At 50.8% G+C, this 19,923-nt stretch overlaps 1 protein-coding gene across 1 annotated transcript in view; it reads left to right on the top strand.

Annotated features, from left to right (window-relative positions):
• SLIT3 (slit guidance ligand 3) overlaps nt 1-19,461 on the top strand; it is a 595,338-nt gene extending 575,877 nt beyond the window's left edge. The window contains exons 30-36 of the mRNA XM_040444444.1: nt 1,416-1,553; nt 3,102-3,342; nt 5,259-5,389; nt 12,986-13,140; nt 14,271-14,556; nt 15,364-15,572; nt 17,568-19,461. Of these exons, the coding sequence (XP_040300378.1) occupies nt 1,416-1,553; nt 3,102-3,342; nt 5,259-5,389; nt 12,986-13,140; nt 14,271-14,556; nt 15,364-15,572; nt 17,568-17,803 (1,396 nt within the window). The 3' untranslated portion in view covers nt 17,804-19,461. The remainder of the gene's footprint in view (nt 1-1,415; nt 1,554-3,101; nt 3,343-5,258; nt 5,390-12,985; nt 13,141-14,270; nt 14,557-15,363; nt 15,573-17,567) is intronic.
• Nucleotides 19,462-19,923: the final 462 nt, after the last annotated feature.

Below are 19,923 nucleotides of genomic sequence, written 5' to 3'. Positions count from 1 at the left end.
GGGAGCAGCGAGAGAGGGAGAAGGAGACACAGAATCTGAAGCAGGCTCCAGGCTCTGAGCTATCAGCACGGCTCCAACTCACAAACTGCGAGATCATGACCTAAGCCGAAGTTGGACGCTTAACCGACTAAGCCACCCAGGTGCCCCCAATCTGTTTCTTTAAAAGACTAGGGTGGAGTGTGGGCTCTGACATGAAAGTTCACACCTTGTGGTGCAGCAGTAGGTCACGTATTTCAAATTTACCCTTCAAATAAGTAAAGGTGAGGGGCGCCTGGGTGGCTCAGTCGGTTAAGCGTCTGACCTCAACTCAGGTCACAATCTCGCGGTTCATGAGTTCAAGTGCCATGTCAGGCTCTGTGCTGACAGCTCAGAGCCTGGAGCCTGCTTCGGATTCTGTGTCTCCCTCTCTCTCTGCCCCTCCCCCCGCTTGTACTGTCTCTCTTTCTCTCTCTCTTTCAAAAAAAAAAAAGTAAACATTAAAAAAAAATAAAGATGAACAGGTCAGATCTTAGCAGGTATCAGTTCTGAATGCAGGATCAGTAAGTCCTCTGATTCTAGAACTTGTCCTTCTCCAGGGATACCCCACCCACCAAGTGTCTACCTAGTCATGAATCCACAGCACAAACTATGCTCTGCCAACCAACCCCAGCAATGCCAGGATCCACTTATGATTCCACTCTATCCACAACTGCAGGGAGAGAAGCAAGGCGGGGCAGGAGCAAGGAGAGGGGGGAGGGAGGACCATGCCTTTGTCCCGATGCTTCCCCTGTCAGTCTCCTCTGTCCCCTGTGTATTCAGAGGTCTTGCTTCCCTCTCCATCTTGGCCACCTGTCCCACCTTCCTCCTCTGCCTCTGCTGTAGTTATTATTTCTATTCTGGCCAGTAGAATTCAGTGGGTGGGCCCAGAGAGGTGCGCAGGCTCCAGCCTGCAGGAGGCAGAAGAGCCAGGAAGTGTTTGTGTCCACCTGTGCCCGTAGGTAACACGGTGCCTTCAGGTCTGTTTCTTGCTGGAACTTTGGCACAGTGTCACCCAGGCGGAGGAGCCCAGGGATGCGTGTTCCGGGCCATGCTCAGGGAGGCCCCACGTGAGGTGCACCTCTCGGGTGTGCACCTGGGCCAGCAGGGCCGGTGGGGGCAGAGAGAGGGTGCTGCAGTTCCCATCATCTTCCCTGAGGAGCAGCACATCAGCAGCCCCACCACCCACTCCTGAAAACAGGAGTCACCACATGAAGCAAGCAAACGTCAACTTGCAGGGACCCAGAGCCCATGGATGGCCAGTGAAACCAACTGTGGGCCAGGCTTTGGAGAGTCCTCAAGAGCTGAGAGGGACTTAGGAACATGGGTAGACAGAGACGACACAGGGCCACCTAGAAGCCAGCCCGGCACATGGACAGCCTTGCTCTGCTGTGTTCCAGGTGTGAATGTCCCCCTGGCTACAGCGGGAAGCTCTGCGAGGTGGACAATGATGACTGCGTGAACCACAGGTGCCGCCACGGGGCCCAGTGCGTGGATGCAGTCAACAGCTACACATGCATCTGCCCCCAGGGCTTCAGGTATGGTGGAGGGGCCCCTCGGGAAGGGGCCTGCAGGCTGGGGACTGGTGAGCTAAGGCAGGCTCACCCATGCCCAGGTAGCCCTAGCCCTGGGCCTCCTGAGTCTCCTTGGAAGGTCAGTCCTTCCTTGTCAAAGACCAGATGTTGTCAACCCCGTGTTATAGACAGAAGAGCCATCCAGGGCACCCATGTGGGAGTTGGACTTAGGGTCCAGCTCACATAATGTCAAGCTTGGGCATGATTCCTTCTAATGGAAGATGCTACCATCTTGGAGCTCAGCTTACAGGGTAGGGGTAGCCACATGGCCACACTGGCAGGAATCTTATTTTTAGGCTGGAGAACAAAAACCTTGTGCCCTAATGGTAAAAAATGGAGGCAAATAGGAGAGCTTGGGGTTAGTCACTGGAATCACTGAAGCCAGAAGAGAAGGAGGGGATGGGAAGCACTGACCAGGGGATCAGGAGAGGTCCATGGGGTATATACAAGGAGAAACTGGGTTCCAGCCCTCACACCTACACTGCCTGGAAGGGAAGGGTGTAGGGGGCACTGGAGGGGAGGCAAGGACCAGACCTGAAGTGGCGGGTGAGGGGGCGGCCTGGGGACAATTCCATGTACATCAGTACTTGCTGCATGACATAAATCCAACTACGCAAATGAGCCTTGGTCATAGACTCTGAGAAGGAACCACTCTGAAAAGGCCAGTTTTTCCAAAGCCTGATTGAGACCATGTTGAGGCTTGGGAACATATAAATTCCTGAGGCCCACCCCAGAGCTACTAAATTAGAATGGGGGCGGAAAGAAGGGGCTAGAAATCTGCACTTTTTTTTTTAATGTTTTTAAATTGTGGTAAGATATACATAACATAAGATTTACCATCTTAACCATTTTTCCATGTACGGTTCAGAGGCATTAAGTGCACTTCCATTATTGTGCAGCCAATACCACCATCCATCTCCAGAACTTTTTTAATCTTGCAAAACTGAAACTCTGTCTCCATTAAACACTAACTCCCCATTCCCCCTCCCTATGGCCCCTGGCAGCCACCATTCTACTTTCTGACCCTATAAATTTGACCGCTCTAAGTGCCTCATAAAAGTGGAGCCACACAGTATTTGTGTTTTTGTGACTGCTTTATTTCACTCGGCATAATGTCCTCAGGGTTCATCCATGTCATAACAGGTGTCAGAATGTCCTCCCTTTTTAAGGCTGAATAATATCCCATCGTATGCATGTGCCACATTTTGTGTATCCACTCATCTATGGATGGATGAGAATCTGGGCTTTTAACAAATTCATCCAGATGTTTCTGATGACACTGAAACTTGGGGACCAGCACTCTCATGCAACCCTATTATTTTAAAAATGGGGAAACTGGGGCTTAGAGAAGGAAAAGGCTTGCCCCAGTTGGTGGTAGGACTGGAACAAGTCCCAGTTACCATCTTTCTTCCCTCTCTCTGCTGGTGGCTCTTTGGCCCAAATAACTATGATTGTCTCCCCACACTGTTCTTTCCTCATCCCTCCTCCGTCCCTCCTCTCCCCTCCCCACAGCGGGCTCCTCTGTGAGCACCCCCCACCCATGGTCCTGCTTCAGACCAGTCCCTGTGACCAGTATGAGTGCCAGAACGGGGCCCAGTGCATCGTGGTACAGCAGGAGCCGACCTGTCGCTGCCCCCCAGGCTTCGCCGGCCCGAGGTGCGAGAAACTCATCACTGTCAACTTTGTGGGCAAAGACTCCTACGTGGAACTAGCCTCCGCCAAGGTCCGGCCCCAGGCCAACATCTCCCTGCAGGTGCGCCCCGCCCCTATGTGCCCCCCAAGCTCCAGTTGTTCTGAGAACAGCTGTTGTTCTACAGACAACTCTTGACTGGCTTTCACTGCTAATAGCAGTCCCCACGTGCAGCCTTTTCCATTCATTTATCTAGAAAATATTCACTCAAATATTACATGTCAGACACTGTGCTAACAATGGGGATTCAGTGATGGACAAGACAGAGCCCCTTGCCCAGGGGAAGTTGACAAGCAGAGGGGCCAGTGGCAACTCTGGGTGTTGTGGGAGCACATAGGTGGGACGGAGCTCCTTCGCCCGCTGAAAAGAATGGGATAGGCTCCCCAGAGGCAGTGGTAACTAAACTGAGATCTCAAGGATGAGTAGGAGTTTGCCTGGAGAAGGATAGAAGAATGAGGGGCTGGCAGAGCAGGATGAAGAGGGGATGCCATCTAGCCTGAGACATCACCATGTACAAAGGCCCAGAGGCACAAACAAGCAGGGCCTTTTTCGGGGAATGAAAAACCACTTAGTAGAAACCAAATTCTTTTCCAGCTAACTTCTTTCAGGTTCCTTACCTGTGGACCTGAGCAAAGTTATTCCAAAATGCATTTCTGGGTGACCCAAATGCAACTGGGAAGGGTGGAGCAAGGATGGTATATGGCTGAGAAAGAGCAGGCCCTGGCCCCTAGGCTTTCTGGGGAGGAAGACCCCAGAGACACAGCTGGAGGATGCAGCCCAGTGAGTGGCCCCTGCCACATGGCACTAACTACGGCCCTGCTCTCCTTCTGCTCATGGACACTCTAGCTTTAAGCTTATGGTGAAAATACTTGTTCAACACGGATCTGTTGCATGCCTCTGCATGCCAGGCACCATTGCAGGTACTGGGGCTGCAGAAATGCACAGAAAGCTCAAACTGCCTCACCTTGTGGAGCCTCCAGTCCAGTGGGCAGGCGTCTGAGATGAGCGTTGACCCTGAACACACACTCACACACACACACTCACACACACACACACACACACACACACACACAAGAAGGAAGCTCTGGGTGTGTCAGCCCCTCCTGGGTCCTCCTCATTGCCCTCCTGCCTTCCTCCCTGCATCCCACCCACCCAGGGACCTAAATGTTGGGTCCCAGCTAACCAGAGCAGCACCTGTGCCCCAGACATCCAGAGGGTCCATCAGACCACCTGCTCCACATCCATTCCTTTAAGCTGCACTTGTGCTGGGCAATGGAAGTGGACAGGCTAGTCAGAGAACCCCAGCCCTGCAGCGGGGTGTGCCCTCTGGGCAGCAACTTCTGAAACCAGTGTCTCTCAGCCTTGGCAACACATTAGAATCACCTGGAGAATGCCTAAAATTGTCTTTGCCTGCCCCCTCCCCCACCTTGAGAGTCATATGTAGTTGGTTTGGGGTGAAGCCTAGACAATGATTTTTTTTTTTTAATTCCCCAGATGACTCTTAACACAGCGCCTAGTTCATAGTAAACACCGAATGAAATGGTAATTGTTAGCATTTTGTTTATGATTGAGATTATACAGAGAGGCGGAGGCCTTGAGAGGGGCAAGGATTTGGGTGGGATTACATTGTATGCCGGTGAGAGAGGCCAGAGTAGAGCTTGGGGTTCCTGATACACACACACACACACATGCACACTAAAATAGTGTGTGTGTTATATTTATCTTATAAGTGTATACATAAACAAAGTGGCTCACAGTGGGTGCTCATTAAATAGTTATTGAATTGAATTGCACCATCAGCATTTGCTGGAGTAGAAGTATATGCCCTCCTAGCAATTTCCAGACCAGACAAAGGAAAAAATAGGGACATGAACTCAGATCTGGGGTCCATTCAGAAGATGCCTCCCGGAAGAGGTCTCTGTGAGGGGGGGTTGGGGAGGCTAGTCTTCAGGGGAGCCCTAACCCACATGCCTCTCCAGGTGGCCACTGACAAGGACAACGGCATCCTTCTGTACAAGGGAGACAATGACCCCCTCGCGCTGGAGCTGTACCAGGGCCACGTGAGGCTCGTCTATGACAGTCTGAGCTCCCCACCAACCACAGTGTACAGGTAAGGACCACAGCCCCTCCCGCCAACGCACACGGGTCCTGCGTCTTCCCTCCTGCTTCCTGCCCTGAGAGAAGATGCCAGGGCCACTCTGATGCCTCTTCTCCCTGCTGCCCTCCACGCACACACACTCAGAGCGGCTGGTGGGAGGGAGAGGGGCGGTGCTGGAGGAAGAGGCAGGAGATGAAGGCTGACCCCACAGGGAGATGACACCTCATTACCATAAGATAAATGGCCAGCTGGCTACCGTGCAGAGCTGTGTGTGCCAATGGGGATGAGGCTGCTTAATGAGGTGCCCTTTTCAAAATGTCATCCTCATCTTTTATTAGTTTAAGAAAGAAAACAGGGGGAGATTAGCATGCAACTCAAGGGGAAGAAATTCCAGAGCACCGAGGGAGCAGGACTATTCCTTAAGTGACTTTCAAACTGTTCTGAAGGGTGGTTTTTCCTAAACTTCAGTCTTTCCAACAATCGCCCTGATTTTTACAAAAAGCTTGTAAAAATATGGTATGTCAGCTATACTGTTACTTAGCAGGTTACCTTACATAGGCTTTAACTGTGCTCACTCTCTACCCTGAGCTTCATCTCAAGGAATATCGTCTGTGAAATCACAGATATGCTAGCTCAACGTTAGATTTGTTTCTACTTCTCAGCGGAATAAGTACTAAACACAAAAAATCATTTTAGTCATAAATATTTGGTAATAATTATAAAAATAACCATTGAGATGAGAAATGTTTGTGTTACACCTAAAAATCACATAAAACTGCCCGAGGCAGGAGAGCCATTCCTTGGAGGGAGAGCACCGTGCGTGAGAAGGGCCCGCATCCCGAGGCCAGCCTTTCCCCTCTGCAAGCAGGAGCACATTGGTTAGGATTGGGGAAGAGCAGCAGTTTTCAGACTAAATCATTTATTCAATCAAAACTTTTCTATTGAACTCAAGAATATTAAACACACAGAAGCAAAACTGTCCTGCAGGGGCTGGAGAGAGCCAAGCTTCTTCCTTCACACTTCCTCTCATGAAAACCCCCAAAACAGCACCTACAAACCCAGTCGAGAACCATTGGTTTAAACCAGTGGTTCTCAAAGTGTGGTGCCAGGGCGGCAGCAGCAACGCACCCAGGAACTTGTGAGATGGGCACATTTTCAGACCCCACCCCACACCTACTGACAGAAGCAGTGGGGTAGGGCCCAGCCATCTGTTTCAGGGAGCTTCCAGGTGATTCTTTGCACAAGCCTGATTCTTTCCAGCTCACACAGGAAGCCTTCCTGGAGAAGGAACCATTTATGCTGGGTCTTGATGAGAGGGAGAATTTATATGAGCAGGAGAACAGGTGGGCAAACAGGCTGAGGGGACATCACCGGCAAGCCTAGGGGAAAACACAGGGGGTTTGACCAGAGCAGAGGTTCACTCACAGCAGGGGTGGGTGGAGGGATCACTGACCAGGCTAGGACAGTTGGGTACAATAGATGCCAGGAGAAGGAGCTGTCACCAGTGGCTTCACGAGTTCCCTGGAGTCAGGGCCTCCCAAAATCTGTGTTTCTGGAGCCGCTGGTCAGGGGCCAAGTGGACAGAGAGCCTGGGTGCAGGGCCTGGGGCAGCCTGTCACACAGCCTGTGGTATCAGACACATCCAGGTTTGAACAAGGTATTCGACCTCTTGCCTCAGTCTCCTTCCCTGTGTACTGTGGATAATAGGACATACTTCTGCAAGAGGAGGGCAGGATGGGCGGGGGGCCGGCCGGTGGGATATTGAGGGTTGGCAGATGAGAAAGTGCTTGGCAAATTGAGCCTTTACATGAGCATGTCAAGGACAGAAGGTGGCAGCCAGGCTTGGGGAGGGGGCTGGGCTCTGTCCAGAGCCCATCCCAGCAGAGCCTAGCTCTTCCCTCACACTGATGTTAGCTGCTGGGGGGGGGTGGTTTGGTAAAAGGGTGATGTTGTTGGTAAGAATGTTGGAATGCTTTTCTGCTGTCTGAACCAGGTTGTGAAATAGGAACCCAGAGAACTACTTTCCCCTATGGAACTACTCTCTCCCCTTGTCAGGGGGTCAGTCGGCTGAGGGTTAATAAGGGGGCCCTGGGGAGACCCCAGGCTCTTCCTTTTATCCACAGGAGGAACCCAGTGAAGTATGCCCATGCCCACAGGCAAAGCCTAGTGACAGACTCTTAGTGCCCTTCAGCTCACAATCCTGAAGGGCCCAAGTCTCCAGAAATCCCATTATTTAAAATGGGTTTGCTTCCAGTCTTCTGTGTGGCAGCACTGGCTTTGCCCCAGTTGTGCACTCTTTCACTCAGCAAACCTCTCCCAGGCACCTTGCATGGACCAGGTCCTGGACTAAGTGTGGGGGACCCAGAGTTAAGCAAAACACAGTCCAGGGAAGAAGGCAGGTGTGTAAACAAGCAATAGTCACATGGGCAGAATAAAATAGGTCTTGCAGAAGATACGGGTGCATGCTATGGGAGCAGACATTTCTGCTTGGAGGACTAGGGAAGGCTCCCTGGAGGAAGTGGTAACGTTGAGCTGACAAGCATTTCCACAGGTTGCCTTTCCGGAAGGCACTGGGCTGGGGGAGGCCCATCAGTATGCACAGAAGCCACACTGTGTGGGACTGGGGTTAATAGAGGGCACAGGATCACTGTGGTGACCCCTGGCAACCTAGGAAGGCCTCCTTAGCCTCAGGGCCAGGGTGCCAAACCAAAGGTAATAATCAGGGGAGTTGGCAGCTTGCAAAATTCTGCCCACTGAGGCCCCATGGACAGCCCCAGAGTGAGAATGAACCACCAGTGCCCCCAGCAGGGAACCACAGGTCTGGAGCAGCAGGATTCTGAGCCTCCTCTATGTGGGAGCCTGGTTTGATTCATCTGCCTAACTATAGCCACAGGGGAGTGCTGGTGCTTCAAGGTCTGACCCCAGGCTCCAGGGCAAATACACAGAAAAGCCTGTCTTTGCCCCTGCCTGCCTGCCCCAGAATGGGAACAGGCTGCACTGTTCTGTAGTTCTGAGACTTGTCAGAGGAACTTCAGGCACTATTTCCTACCAGCGAGGCCAAGGGGCCAAGTGAGGGAACCAACCTGGGGAAAGCGGACTGAGGTCTCCGTGGGAGTGTGAGGAGTGTGGTAGCCTGGGGAGCACAGGCCTTGTCCAAAGGGACAGCTGACCTCTGCCCCAGCAGATGCTGCCCCGTGGGAATGCAGATAATCAAGGAGCACTAGAAACTCAGGGTTTCCATGTGAAATAGCTCAGTGTTCAAAGGTTGGCCAAACACCACAAGAGAGCTCTCTTTGGACCATCACACATGCTCCCTGAGTCTTATTTACCATAGTCCCATCCATTGCCAAGGTCTTTGTCTCACTTGCTCCTCACCACAATCCCTAGGGTAAGCGTCATCACTCCTGTTCTAGGGATGAGAAACATGATGATCAGGTGAAGTTTTTGGCCCTAAAGCACACAAACCAGTAAATGGCGGAGCTGAGATTCAAACCCAGGTCAGGCTCCCACTAGAACCCATATTCCCACTGTGCTGGGGCATGAAGCCCAGAGCAAGAGAGAGTTGGGGCCATGGTGCTCCAGGAGTTGGGGAGCTGCTGCCCTGCAGTCTTTGAAGTCTCTGACTTTGAAGTCTCTGACTTCGCCTTAACTGAAATCCCAGGGACTATTTGATCCTGCGAGGCTCTATTGCCACCTAGTGGCCACAACTCAGCACCCAGGTGAGCAGGCCCAACAGCACCTGGAGGAATGGCCCACCAACCGTTCACTCCCCAGGGAAGTACGGTCCCTGGTTTAGGAGCTTGGGTTTCAGTCTGCCTCCACCACTTCCACTTTAAGTCTTTGAGCTGGACACCTTAAGTCTCCAAGCCTTAGGCCTCTTATCTCTAAAATGGCAAAAAAATTGTATGTCTCATTTAGGGGCTTGTTAGGGTTAAATGAGAGAATGCAGGTCAAGTGCTTAGCACAGAGTAGCACAGTGCATAGTCCTGTAGCACCCAACACACTCCCATTGTTGATATTAAAAGCAGAATAGAACTCCACATGTCCTCATGCCGGTCCCACACAGAAGCCACCCAGCTAGCTCTGACACCTCCAGTGCTCTCTACCTCCCACTGGATGCTGGTTCATGTGGCCCAGTACATACTGGGAAAGACTCTCAGAGCCCCACTGAGTCTTCCCTGTAATCCCCAAATCTCTCTCCAGAGACGAATTAGGAGGCTTGGAACCACAGTGGGATCATTTCTTTTAGAGTTAACAGCAGGTGGTTTGGGTTGGAGTTTTTTGTTTTGTTTTGTTTTTTTACCCCAATCTTTTTTCTTATAGCAGCAGAGTCATTTTTCTCATTATACACTTCAAAGGCCAAGATTTAAAAGGTGGGGGGAGGCGGGGAAGTAAGTAGAAATGGAGCCATCCTGATTTGTTAGATGGCGGTGAGAAATCACAGCCTGCAGTCCCCTCCAGGGACCTACAGTGTGAAAACCATTGGCTTTAGCATCATTTCCAGGAGATCCTAGTAAAGATGTGCCAGGAAGGCAACCTGTCAACCCATGAACACCTACTGGCGTGGGTTATGGGAGGTTTAGATTTGGAATCCATACTGACTTTGAACCTCAGTTCCACCACTTCTAGCAATGTAGCCTTGGTCAAGTTACTTAGGTTCCCTCTCTGTAAAATGTGGCTCTCATGAGTGCCTTCCTCAGAGATGGTTATGAGCCAGTGGAAGCAGACAGAAACCCAAAGCCCTGGGCAGCTGGAAGGTTGAGAATCAGTAGAAGAGTTCCTTCAGGTCCAGTAACCTGCTCCCCAACTTTGTCTCTCCTGCCACACCCCGCTCCTCCAAGCCCAGGATCAGGGTGGAAGAAATCATCATTCCACCTTTGAGTGCTTGCCAGGTGTCAGGGGCCCTGTGTTGTCAATCAGAACTCAGTGAGGTCAACATCATCACCAATCCCATAGCATGTAAGTGGGCTTGCCAAGAGTCCCTCAGCTGGAGGACCCAGTGTGATATCAAATCTCTCCAACTCCTGAGCATGAACTAGCTGAAGGGTATAGCTGGAGGAAGGGGCCTGCCTTATGGAAATCAAGAGAGGCTCTCCACACAGCCAACTGGCTAGGGCACTGAGGAGCCTAGCACTTAACTGGGGGCAGGAAGGGTGGTCTCACAGTCCTCTCTGCTCCTGCGGCTCCTGCCAAACCACTGTTTCCAGGCTGGGACCCTCCATGGAGGAGCACCAGGGCCTGGACCAGCGCATGGAGTGCAGGAAGGAAAAAAGGAACGGACTTGGAGCAAGTGGCCAGGAAGGGGTTAGTGGTATGTGTTTGCTCACTGTGTCTGTGGGTGTTTATAATGGGATAGTGGCTGCCTCAGACTCCCTGAATTTTAATATTGGAAGGGAATGCCAAGACCACCCACCCAGAGCTGCAGCCTCTCTACAACTCCTCTCTAACAGGTGGCTGCCCAGCATTAGTTACACACTTCAGGAGAGGGGGAGCTCTTTCAGGACAGCATCAATTTACCAAATGGTTTAGGGATACAGCTGCATGTTCTTGCATGTATGTTTAAAAAACTGTGTTAGGGCTCAAGGTCAGAGTTTGTGGTCTCTGCACACCAGCCCTCATTCCCCCACTGACACCATCATCAACTCATCTGCAGGAACACAGGTCTCTGCCTTATCCTCAGCTCGCTACTTAGAGTAGCTGGAAGCTACTGAAATAGAACAGCTCCATCTTCTATGGCTTCTTGGCTCCCCATCACAAATGAGATCCTCCAATGGACTCTTAGCTATCACTCCACCCCCCACTGCCCTATTTCTTGACCTGACCTGACACTACTATGTTGGTGGTTTGATTTAAAGGAAAGGCTAAGGAAATGTGGGCTCGTGATGGTACATGTCTGTACTGTTTGCCACTGGTCTCGGTGGGCGAGTAGGTGGATGGATGAGAGACAAGTTGTTGGAAGGATAGATGATGGTTGGATGATAGGTAGATGGAAGAGTAAGAAAGTTCATGATGGGTTTGGGAAGGTCTTGGGCTCCTGCGTGCCCCCCTCTACCAGCACTTTCTCCCAGAGATCAGCACAAGAGCAGGAGTCAGGAGGTTTGCAGGCAATGGTCGGTTCTTATCGTCATTAATACTCTGACACTAGTGATAATGGGTCACATTTTCTCAATAATTTACAGTGTAAATTACAAAGTCTCGAAAGGACTTTCAAGTACCTCCTCTGATTCGATCATTGCAGTAATTCTGTCAGGTTGTTCTCCCCCTTTTGTAGATGAGAAGACCGGAAACCCAGAGGGGTTCTGTTTCTGAGTGGCCACACTCGCTGAGTGGCCACACCCACTGAAAAAGGGGCTAGGACAGACTCCATGCTTTCTCCACCCCACCCCAATTTATCCTCTCTTCTCCCAAGCATTTCTCTCACCTCTTTGCTGAGATTTCTAACTCCAGGTCAGTCGGTGAAGCTGTCCCTGCCTCCCAGGTAATCGGTGCCACCTCTGGCATAGGATCCTCTTGTTGGATCCAACTTACTGGGGATTTGCCAGGGAGAACTCAAGGGGAGAGGGAGCCTCCATATTCACCGCCCACATTTGAATGGTTAAGACAGAGTTCAGCATCCTCCTCAGAGAGCCATTTTCAGGGAAGGAGTACCATATCCCCCAATACCTATCACCTGCGCTCACTTCTCTCTCCCAGGCCCAGCCGAGGATCAAGTAGTGGAAAGAGCAGAACTTTATGGAGTCAAATGTTTTGCCTGTGAATTCTGTCTCTGGAACATACTAGCTGGATGACCTCAGACAAACCCCTTAACCTCTCTGGGCCTCAGTCATCTTAGCTGTGAAATGGGATATCTGACACCACTTCATAGAATGATGGTGAGGTTCAAATAATAGCAGAGAACCATTTAGCCCTGTGCCTAGCTCTTGTGTCTCATAAGCCCTTGGTGACTGCCTGCTGGTACTGAGGGAGGCGATGGGAAACGGGCATGCATGTGGGCTTTGAGGCTAGATGCACCTCAGTGTACATCCCTAGCCTATGGCTTATTAGTTGTGGGGACTTAGGAACATTATTTAACCTCCATGAATTTCTGTTTCCTCGTTTCTATAATGCTGTAAACACGTGAAGCAGTGTTGTGTGGTAATATTAATCCAAATATGGCGTGCATACTTCGGATGGTGCATGAGACGAATTTAGGTGGGACAAAGACACTGGTGACATTTTAACTGAGATCACTTTTTTCATATGTACTAGGAAAAATATATACATCATACTGAAATAGTCTTTTCGTGGACAGTATTCTTTCCAAGAACATTGGCCTTATTATATCCTTACTGGTGTTTAAGGGGGAAATGGAGCAACTGAAGAAAAATTTAAGGAAATAATGGTTCCAGTGGCATGCAGTAGAGCAAAAATTGAGAAGGTGGTCGGAGGATGGAGTTTGCTTACCTCTGTAAAACACTGGAAAGGAATGCAAACCAATAATGATAACCATGAACCACTTGTGCTTCATGGTTGGCCAAGTTCAAATGCTGGCCACGTTCACAGCCCAGGGCCTGGCTACAGAAAGCATAAAGCAATCCCTCTGATTCTCACCCCTTTTCTCTTGCCCAGTGTGGAGACGGTGAATGACGGACAGTTTCACAGTGTGGAGCTGGTGATGCTAAATCAGACCCTGAACTTGGTGGTGGATAAAGGAGCCCCGAAGAGCCTGGGAAAGCTCCAGAAGCAGCCGGCAGTAGGCATCAACAGCCCCCTCTACCTCGGAGGTAAGGCTTTTCTCCCCTCCCATCCCCACCACCTACACCCCCCACCTTTGCTCAGGTACCCACACCCAGGCCCACTGGCTGGGGTTCCCCTACTCTTAGCATCCACTGCCAAAACAAATGACGGAAGGCTTCCTGGAGGAAGTGACAAGTAAGCCAGATCATGGGGAGGAGGAGAGGAGAGAAGATAGGGCTCCTTCTGGGAAGCACAAGTGGTTCAGGAATGATGGTGGGAAGAGGCAAAGATGGAATGGAGAGGGAGGAAATAGAGACAGAGTCCAAGCCCCATGATCTGCAGGGGTCATGTTCCCTCTGCTCTGCCACCATGTCAGATACTGGGAGGCTCATGTGATGCATGTAGGACATGTTTGAGATTAAAGTCATACAAAGGCCAAAAAGAAGTAGCCACCTCTCTGGCAGAGCCTAGACCTGAAGTGCAGCCCAGGACCTGTAGATGTCAAAGGGTTATGTGCAAAAAAAAAAAGTCACCAGAGCAGCTTGTTCAGCACAGAGATTCCCAAGACATCCCTGCCAAGGAGCCCAGGAATCTGTATTAACAGCCAGTCCAGGTGCCAGGGGTCCAGGGAAAGTCTTCAGGCAAGGGCAGTCCCAGAAGGGACACAGTTTGTCCCCCTGTGAAGACCCCCAAGTTTCCACAGATCAAGGCTGCTCGCCCAAACCCCTTCTTCTCCCAAACTCTAGCTCTCCAGCCTGGTGCTGTGCAGGGTAGAACAAGGGATGGGGACAGGAGGACCTGGTGGGAACAGTAGAGGAATGGGAGGCACCATCCCTTCCCTGCCTAGAGGGGTGGGCCTCCTCCATCCAGCTAGTTGTGGCCTGTGACTAGCCAGCTCGTCTTTTTTTCTAGACAAGCCCAAAATAGAGATTTTAGAAATTTTCTATATTTAAAATAGGTTGGTAACAAATTCACATTTTTAAGAGTCAAAGTGTAGGAAAAAGGACTCAAGTCCTTCTGTGGACAAGGTCCCAGGTTTTGGGTCCATTCCCTCCATCTGAACAGCAGAGGCCCAGAGCTGTGAGCACGTAGAGACCTCCTCCTTGCTCTGAGGGGAAGTCTGGGCTGGTGGGCAGGGAAGGGTCTTCAGGCGGCTGTGCTGGCGCCCCTCCCCCAGGCATCCCCACCTCTACGGGCCTCTCAGCCCTGCGCCAGGGCACGGACCGGCCGCTGGGCGGCTTTCATGGCTGCATCCATGAGGTGCGCATCAACAACGAGTTGCAAGACTTCAAGGCCCTCCCACCGCAGTCCCTGGGGGTCTCACCAGGCTGCAAGTCCTGCACCGTGTGCAAGCACGGCCTGTGTCGCTCCGTGGAGAAGGACAGCGTGGTGTGCGAGTGCCACTCGGGCTGGACCGGCCCGCTGTGCGACCAGGAGGCCCGCGACCCCTGCCTGGGCCACAGGTCAGTGTCCCGAGAGCCTAGACTCCCTGCCTGGATTCAGTCCCTCCCCCCCACCCCTTCCCCACCCAAGAAGCGGCACCGATAAAAGCTGGAGGAAGTGTGGTCAGACTGTCCACAGGTCCTGCTTAAGAGATCAGGAGCTTACACAGCCAAACAGCAGGTCCCACTTAGAGACCTCAGTGTGTGAGGACCTTGCTGAGAACACCGGTCTCTGCCAAGTGACCCTTTAGAACCTGTCCAGAGCCACAGCACATACCTACATGACTCTGGGCAGATGCAGCCCCAAGAGCATTTGGCTTGGCAAGTGGACTGAGGGTGAATTTCAGCCTCAACTTCTCCATCTAGGAGATGTGAATAAGACTGTCTTCTACATAGAAGCAGCAGAGGAGAGGTGATTGTAGAAAATAAGAATGATGCCAGGTATACAGCACTTAGTCCCATGCCTGGCACCATTGATGGTGTTGGTAATAGTTCCATTGCTATCAGTTAAGATAGGGCAATTAAAATGTTCTGAGCTGTGACCTTCCGCTTGGATATGTGAGTTCTAATGCCTAGAGAACAGCAAGCCAGCCTCATGGTCACAGTTGGCAGTGGAGTTTGGGTGATGTGAGCCTCCAGCTGTGGCAGAGTAAGACAAGACTGCTGCTCAGCCGCTGGGCTAGCAGAGGACAGACCATGGGATGGAGAAGACCTAAGGTTCCACAGCTCTGGGCCTGCTGGTCAGAGCCTGGTCCCTGGCTGGGCTGGACAGAGAAAGCCTCCAGCAGCACCGTCTCTGCCCCTTCTCATTCTCTCCTCTGCCAACAGCTGCAGCCATGGGAAATGTGTAGCAACCGGGACCTCATATGTGTGCAAGTGTGCAGAGGGCTACGGGGGGCCCACATGTGACCACAAGAACGAATCCACCAACGCCTGCTTGGCCTTCAAGTGTCACCAGGGGCAGTGCCACATCTCAGATCGAGGAGAGCCCTACTGTCTGTGCCAGCCTGGCTTTAGTGGGGAGCACTGCGAGCAAGGTGGGTCTACTGTGTGCCCAGGAGGGGGAACCTGAGAAGGGTGCAGGGGTCAGAACTGGACCCCAGAGCCAGACTGAAGTTTGAATTCTGGCTGTGCCACCTGGAGGCTGCATGACCTTTGTCAGCCGCTTTCTAGAAAAGCCTCTGTTCTTTCATTTTGAAAATGGGGGCAATACCCTACATTGCTGCAGCAGTTGTCTATTGCTCTGTAACAAATTAGCCCCCCAACACAGCAGTTCAAACCCTCCTTACTCTCTTCCCCTCCCCCAGCCCCTGTAGTGCATTTAAAAAATTTTTTTAATGTTTAAGAGGGAGAGAGAGGGGCGCCTGGGTGGCGCAGTCGGTTAAGCGTCCGACTTCAGCCAGGTCACGATCTCACGGTCCGTGAGTTCGAGCCCCGCGTCGGGCTCTGGGCTGATGGCTCGGAGCCTGGAGCCTGTTTCCGATTCTGTGTCTCCCTCTCTCTCTGCCCCTCCCCCATTCATGCTCTGTCTCTGTCTGTCCCATAAATAAATAAAAACGTTGAAAAAACAATTTAAAAAAAAAAAAAAAAAGAGGGAGAGAGAAACAGAATGCAAGTGGGGGAGGGGCAGAGAGAGAGGGACACACAGAATCCGAAGCAGGCCCCAAGCCCTGAGCTTTCAGCACAGAGCCTGAGGTAGGGCTCAAACCCACAAATCGTGAGATGATGACCTGAGCCAAAGTTGGATGGTTAAACTGAGCCACCCAGGCACCCCTGTAGTGTGCTAATATTGAAGTAAACTCAAACAGGAAAATTAAGACTAGATTGTATTAGAATTCAAATCCACCTCCCCACAGGGGGTTATTTTCCTGCGCGGAAACTGAAGTCTTCCTCCCTGCCACTGGCTTCCTAGGCAGACCACCTTGTCTCTAAGGGACACTCACATTTATATCTAGTTGAAATACTGTTCAACCAAAACTGATGTTTTTATAATTTTTATTAAATATTTTGAAACATGATTTACAGAAAAATTGCCAGAATATGAAGAGCTCCCACCTTCCCTTCACCGGATTGCCCAATTAACATGTTGCCACATCTGGTCTCTCGCCAACCACATTCCTACACTCACACACTCATTATCTTGTAACAATCTCATAATTTAGAAGAATTAGATCAAGCTTAACAAAATTCATTAAAATGCATAAAGCCCTTTCTCACTCACAGTCTCCTCTGAGGCTCATAAGCTGTGAGGCATAGGAAGGACAGGGAAATGTATCACCATTTCCAGACAAGGAGACAGGCTCAGGGATAGTGAGGGTCTGGCTGATGGCCAAAGCCAAACTCTAAGCTCAGTATGGTCTTCCTCAGTGCCTTGCTGCAGCCCTCCTCCCGATGTCGTAGGGACAGTGCAGTCAGAAGATGAAACTCCAAGCAGACCTCACCTCCAGCAGCACTTTCCAGAGCCACACCCCTGGGCTGCAGCAGGCTGTTTGCCACGTTCTGTTCCTATAGAGCATCCACCTCTGTTTATCATTCCTAATTCTGTCATCGCTGAAGTGAACAGACCTAGATGCTGCACCAGTGGGGACTGGGGCAAACCAGACACTTCCTGGTTTTCTGTGAAACCAGAAATCCCAATATTTAAGCTCCTGGGGTTTTTAATGGTGACATTTAGCTCAGCTTCTAAGTCTAGGTGACACATCAAAACTGGGGCACAGGAGTTAGCCCCCCGTCTACTACTTTGCCACATCGAGTTTGGTCTTGGAGTTCCTTGAAGGAAAGGATGGGGCTTGTTTTTGTCACCATTAGATCCTCAGGGCTTAGTCATAAATCCCGTAGAGAGCCTGGCCCAGGAAAGGCCTTCATAGTTGTGGAATCACTGGGCAGTTAACAGGTGGGAGACAGAGGGATGACTGAAGACGTTCAAATGGTCTTTACACCTCAAGTGTTTCCCAACAGCCTACCCAGGAAATGGCCCTGGCCTGTCGTCGATGCCGCCGATGCCCTGACCTTACCTTTTCTACCCTCTGCAGAGAACCTGTGCCTGGGGGAGGTAGTCCGAGAGGTGATCCGCCGCCAGAAAGGCTATGCATCTTGCGCCACAGCCTCCAAAGTGCCCGTGATGGAGTGTCGTGGGGGCTGTGGGCTGCAGTGCTGCCAGCCCACCCGCAGCAAGCGGCGGAAATACGTCTTCCAGTGCACAGACGGCTCCTCGTTTGTGGAAGAGGTGGAGAGACACTTGGAGTGTGGCTGCCGCGCGTGTTCCTAAGGCCCTCTGCCCCCCACCTCTCAGACTCCAGCTTCGTGGGGCTGCGACAGCCACGTGGGACCCCCTCGAGACTCGAGGTGAAGAAGTGAGCGCTGGAGAGGAAGCAGAAGAAGAGAATATTAAGTATATTGTAAAATAAACAAAAAATAGAACTTATTTTTATTATGGAAAGTGACTATTTTCATCTATTATATAAATATATCACACCGTCTGAGTATATGTAACATATAGTGAGTTATTTTTACCAAGTCTTGTGTTGTGTATTTGTCGTGTTTTTATAAACCGCTGTTAAAAATTTTAAGAAAAAAAAGACTAATAAAAATGTTTTAAAACAAAAGGATAAGAATAAAGAAGTGATAGCCTGTCCGAGGAAGAAGGAAGTTTTTAATGTGATGAAACAGTATCATGTCAGCAGAGATACCAAGACCTGCTTACTGAGCTCAGGAAAAGGAATGATAAGAGGAAGAGAAGGAAAAGATTTTTCTTTGTTTCTTCTTATCTTTAATGACTGTTTTCTCTTCCCTAAAAGCACCCAGCTTTTAAGTCCTGGTTGCCGAGGCCCATCCTTCCAGGACGAGCTTTTGCACCCCAGCCACCTCAGACTCGCAGTTGCCGCCCCCATCTGCCCCAGGCCACCAGCGGGGTCTGGGCCCTCTTCTCCCTCCAGGCTGGCCCTGGCTTCCACCACAGGGCTATCCGAAACTCTGCCACAGCCTTCGTCTGAGCCTGTTTTGCCAAATTTTAAAACACCGCCTCTTTTCCTGACCCTCTCCAGGTGAGTCAAGGGAAGAAGGGATTATGCAGTCTCCTCAGGCCCCAACCACCGGTCCTTCCTTTGGAAAGTTGTGCACCGTCCTCTTCCCTCCAATGTCCCACGAATTTTACATTAGAATGCAGTAATGGGAGAGCAGGCAGCCAGGAGCCCAGCCTGCCCACTGCCTGGGTACAAGTATGACTCTGGAAAATTCTTGGGGGATCTTCCCATGGGAAGCACAAGCCTCTGCCACCAGATCCTCCAGACCACCGTCATATTGATGACAAGTCCTTGCCCATCTGCAACACTCCCCAACGCATATCCATACCGCACCTTATTTTATCCATGCAACCCCTGCCCCCATGAGAAGGGTAAAGCCGTTTAGCCCCATTTCATGGACAAGGAAACCAAAGCCTCTCTCAAACTCTGTGTCTGGTCTTAAGCCACATATCTGATAAGTAGAAGAGCCAGACTCAAAAGTTCTAGATTCCTTCTCCAGAATGGTGTAAACAGGAGAAATTCAGGTAGTTTAAGTTCATCAGACCAGCCCTACCAGGAGAAGAAAGTAGATGTTCTTTACTGCTATCTTTCCTGCTCGTGTCCATTCCTTGTTCTGTTCGCCCAGTATCCAAAGTTTCTAAACAGAGTTCTAGGAGAGCAAAGGCATGCCTCCTGATGGACACTTGCCCCGGCCTCTCGCCCTACTCAGTCTAGTGCAGAGGGCTCCAGGGCTCAGCTGCCCATCTCTCACGCATCCCTCCTTTTCCCTGGGAGCCTCCCTTGCAGAAGTGTCAGGGAGGAGAGTGTGGGGCTCAAAGGACCTTCCAGCATCGAGTGTCCCCAGAGGAGCCTAGTGGTTCTGTGAGCACCAACAGTGGGCCAAAGGCTCCAAGAATCAGGAGGGGAAAAGAAAAGATGGAAGAGCACAAGGCAAGTGGCAAATAAGGAGGGAAGGAGGAAGAGAACGAAGGGGTGGGGAGGGAGGGAAAGAAGGGGTGGGGAGGGAGAAATTAAATGGAAGAACTTACTTAAAAATATGCATACTTAGATTATATTCCAGGTACTTCGTGTACCTCATGATGGATTTGTTTCAAATAGTGAGATTCATTTAGTACTTACTACATTATACATCAGATACCATTCTATATTATATACACACACACACACACACACACACACACACGTGTATGTGTGTATATGTATATAATATTCATTTAATTTTCAAAACAACCCTGCAGCAAAGACATTACTAACCCATTTTCCAGTTGAATAAGTTGAGGCACAGAGAAGTTCAGGAACTTGCACAAGAGCAGGCACCTAATAAACTGTAGAGCCAGGATTTAGGCCCAGGTAGCCTAACTCCAGA

Source organism: Herpailurus yagouaroundi, unplaced genomic scaffold (assembly GCF_014898765.1).
Source record: "Herpailurus yagouaroundi ecotype Mexico unplaced genomic scaffold, PumYag 29, whole genome shotgun sequence".
NCBI classification, from domain to species: domain Eukaryota; kingdom Metazoa; phylum Chordata; class Mammalia; order Carnivora; family Felidae; genus Herpailurus; species Herpailurus yagouaroundi.
This window is presented reverse-complemented; position numbering and strand designations above follow the sequence as displayed.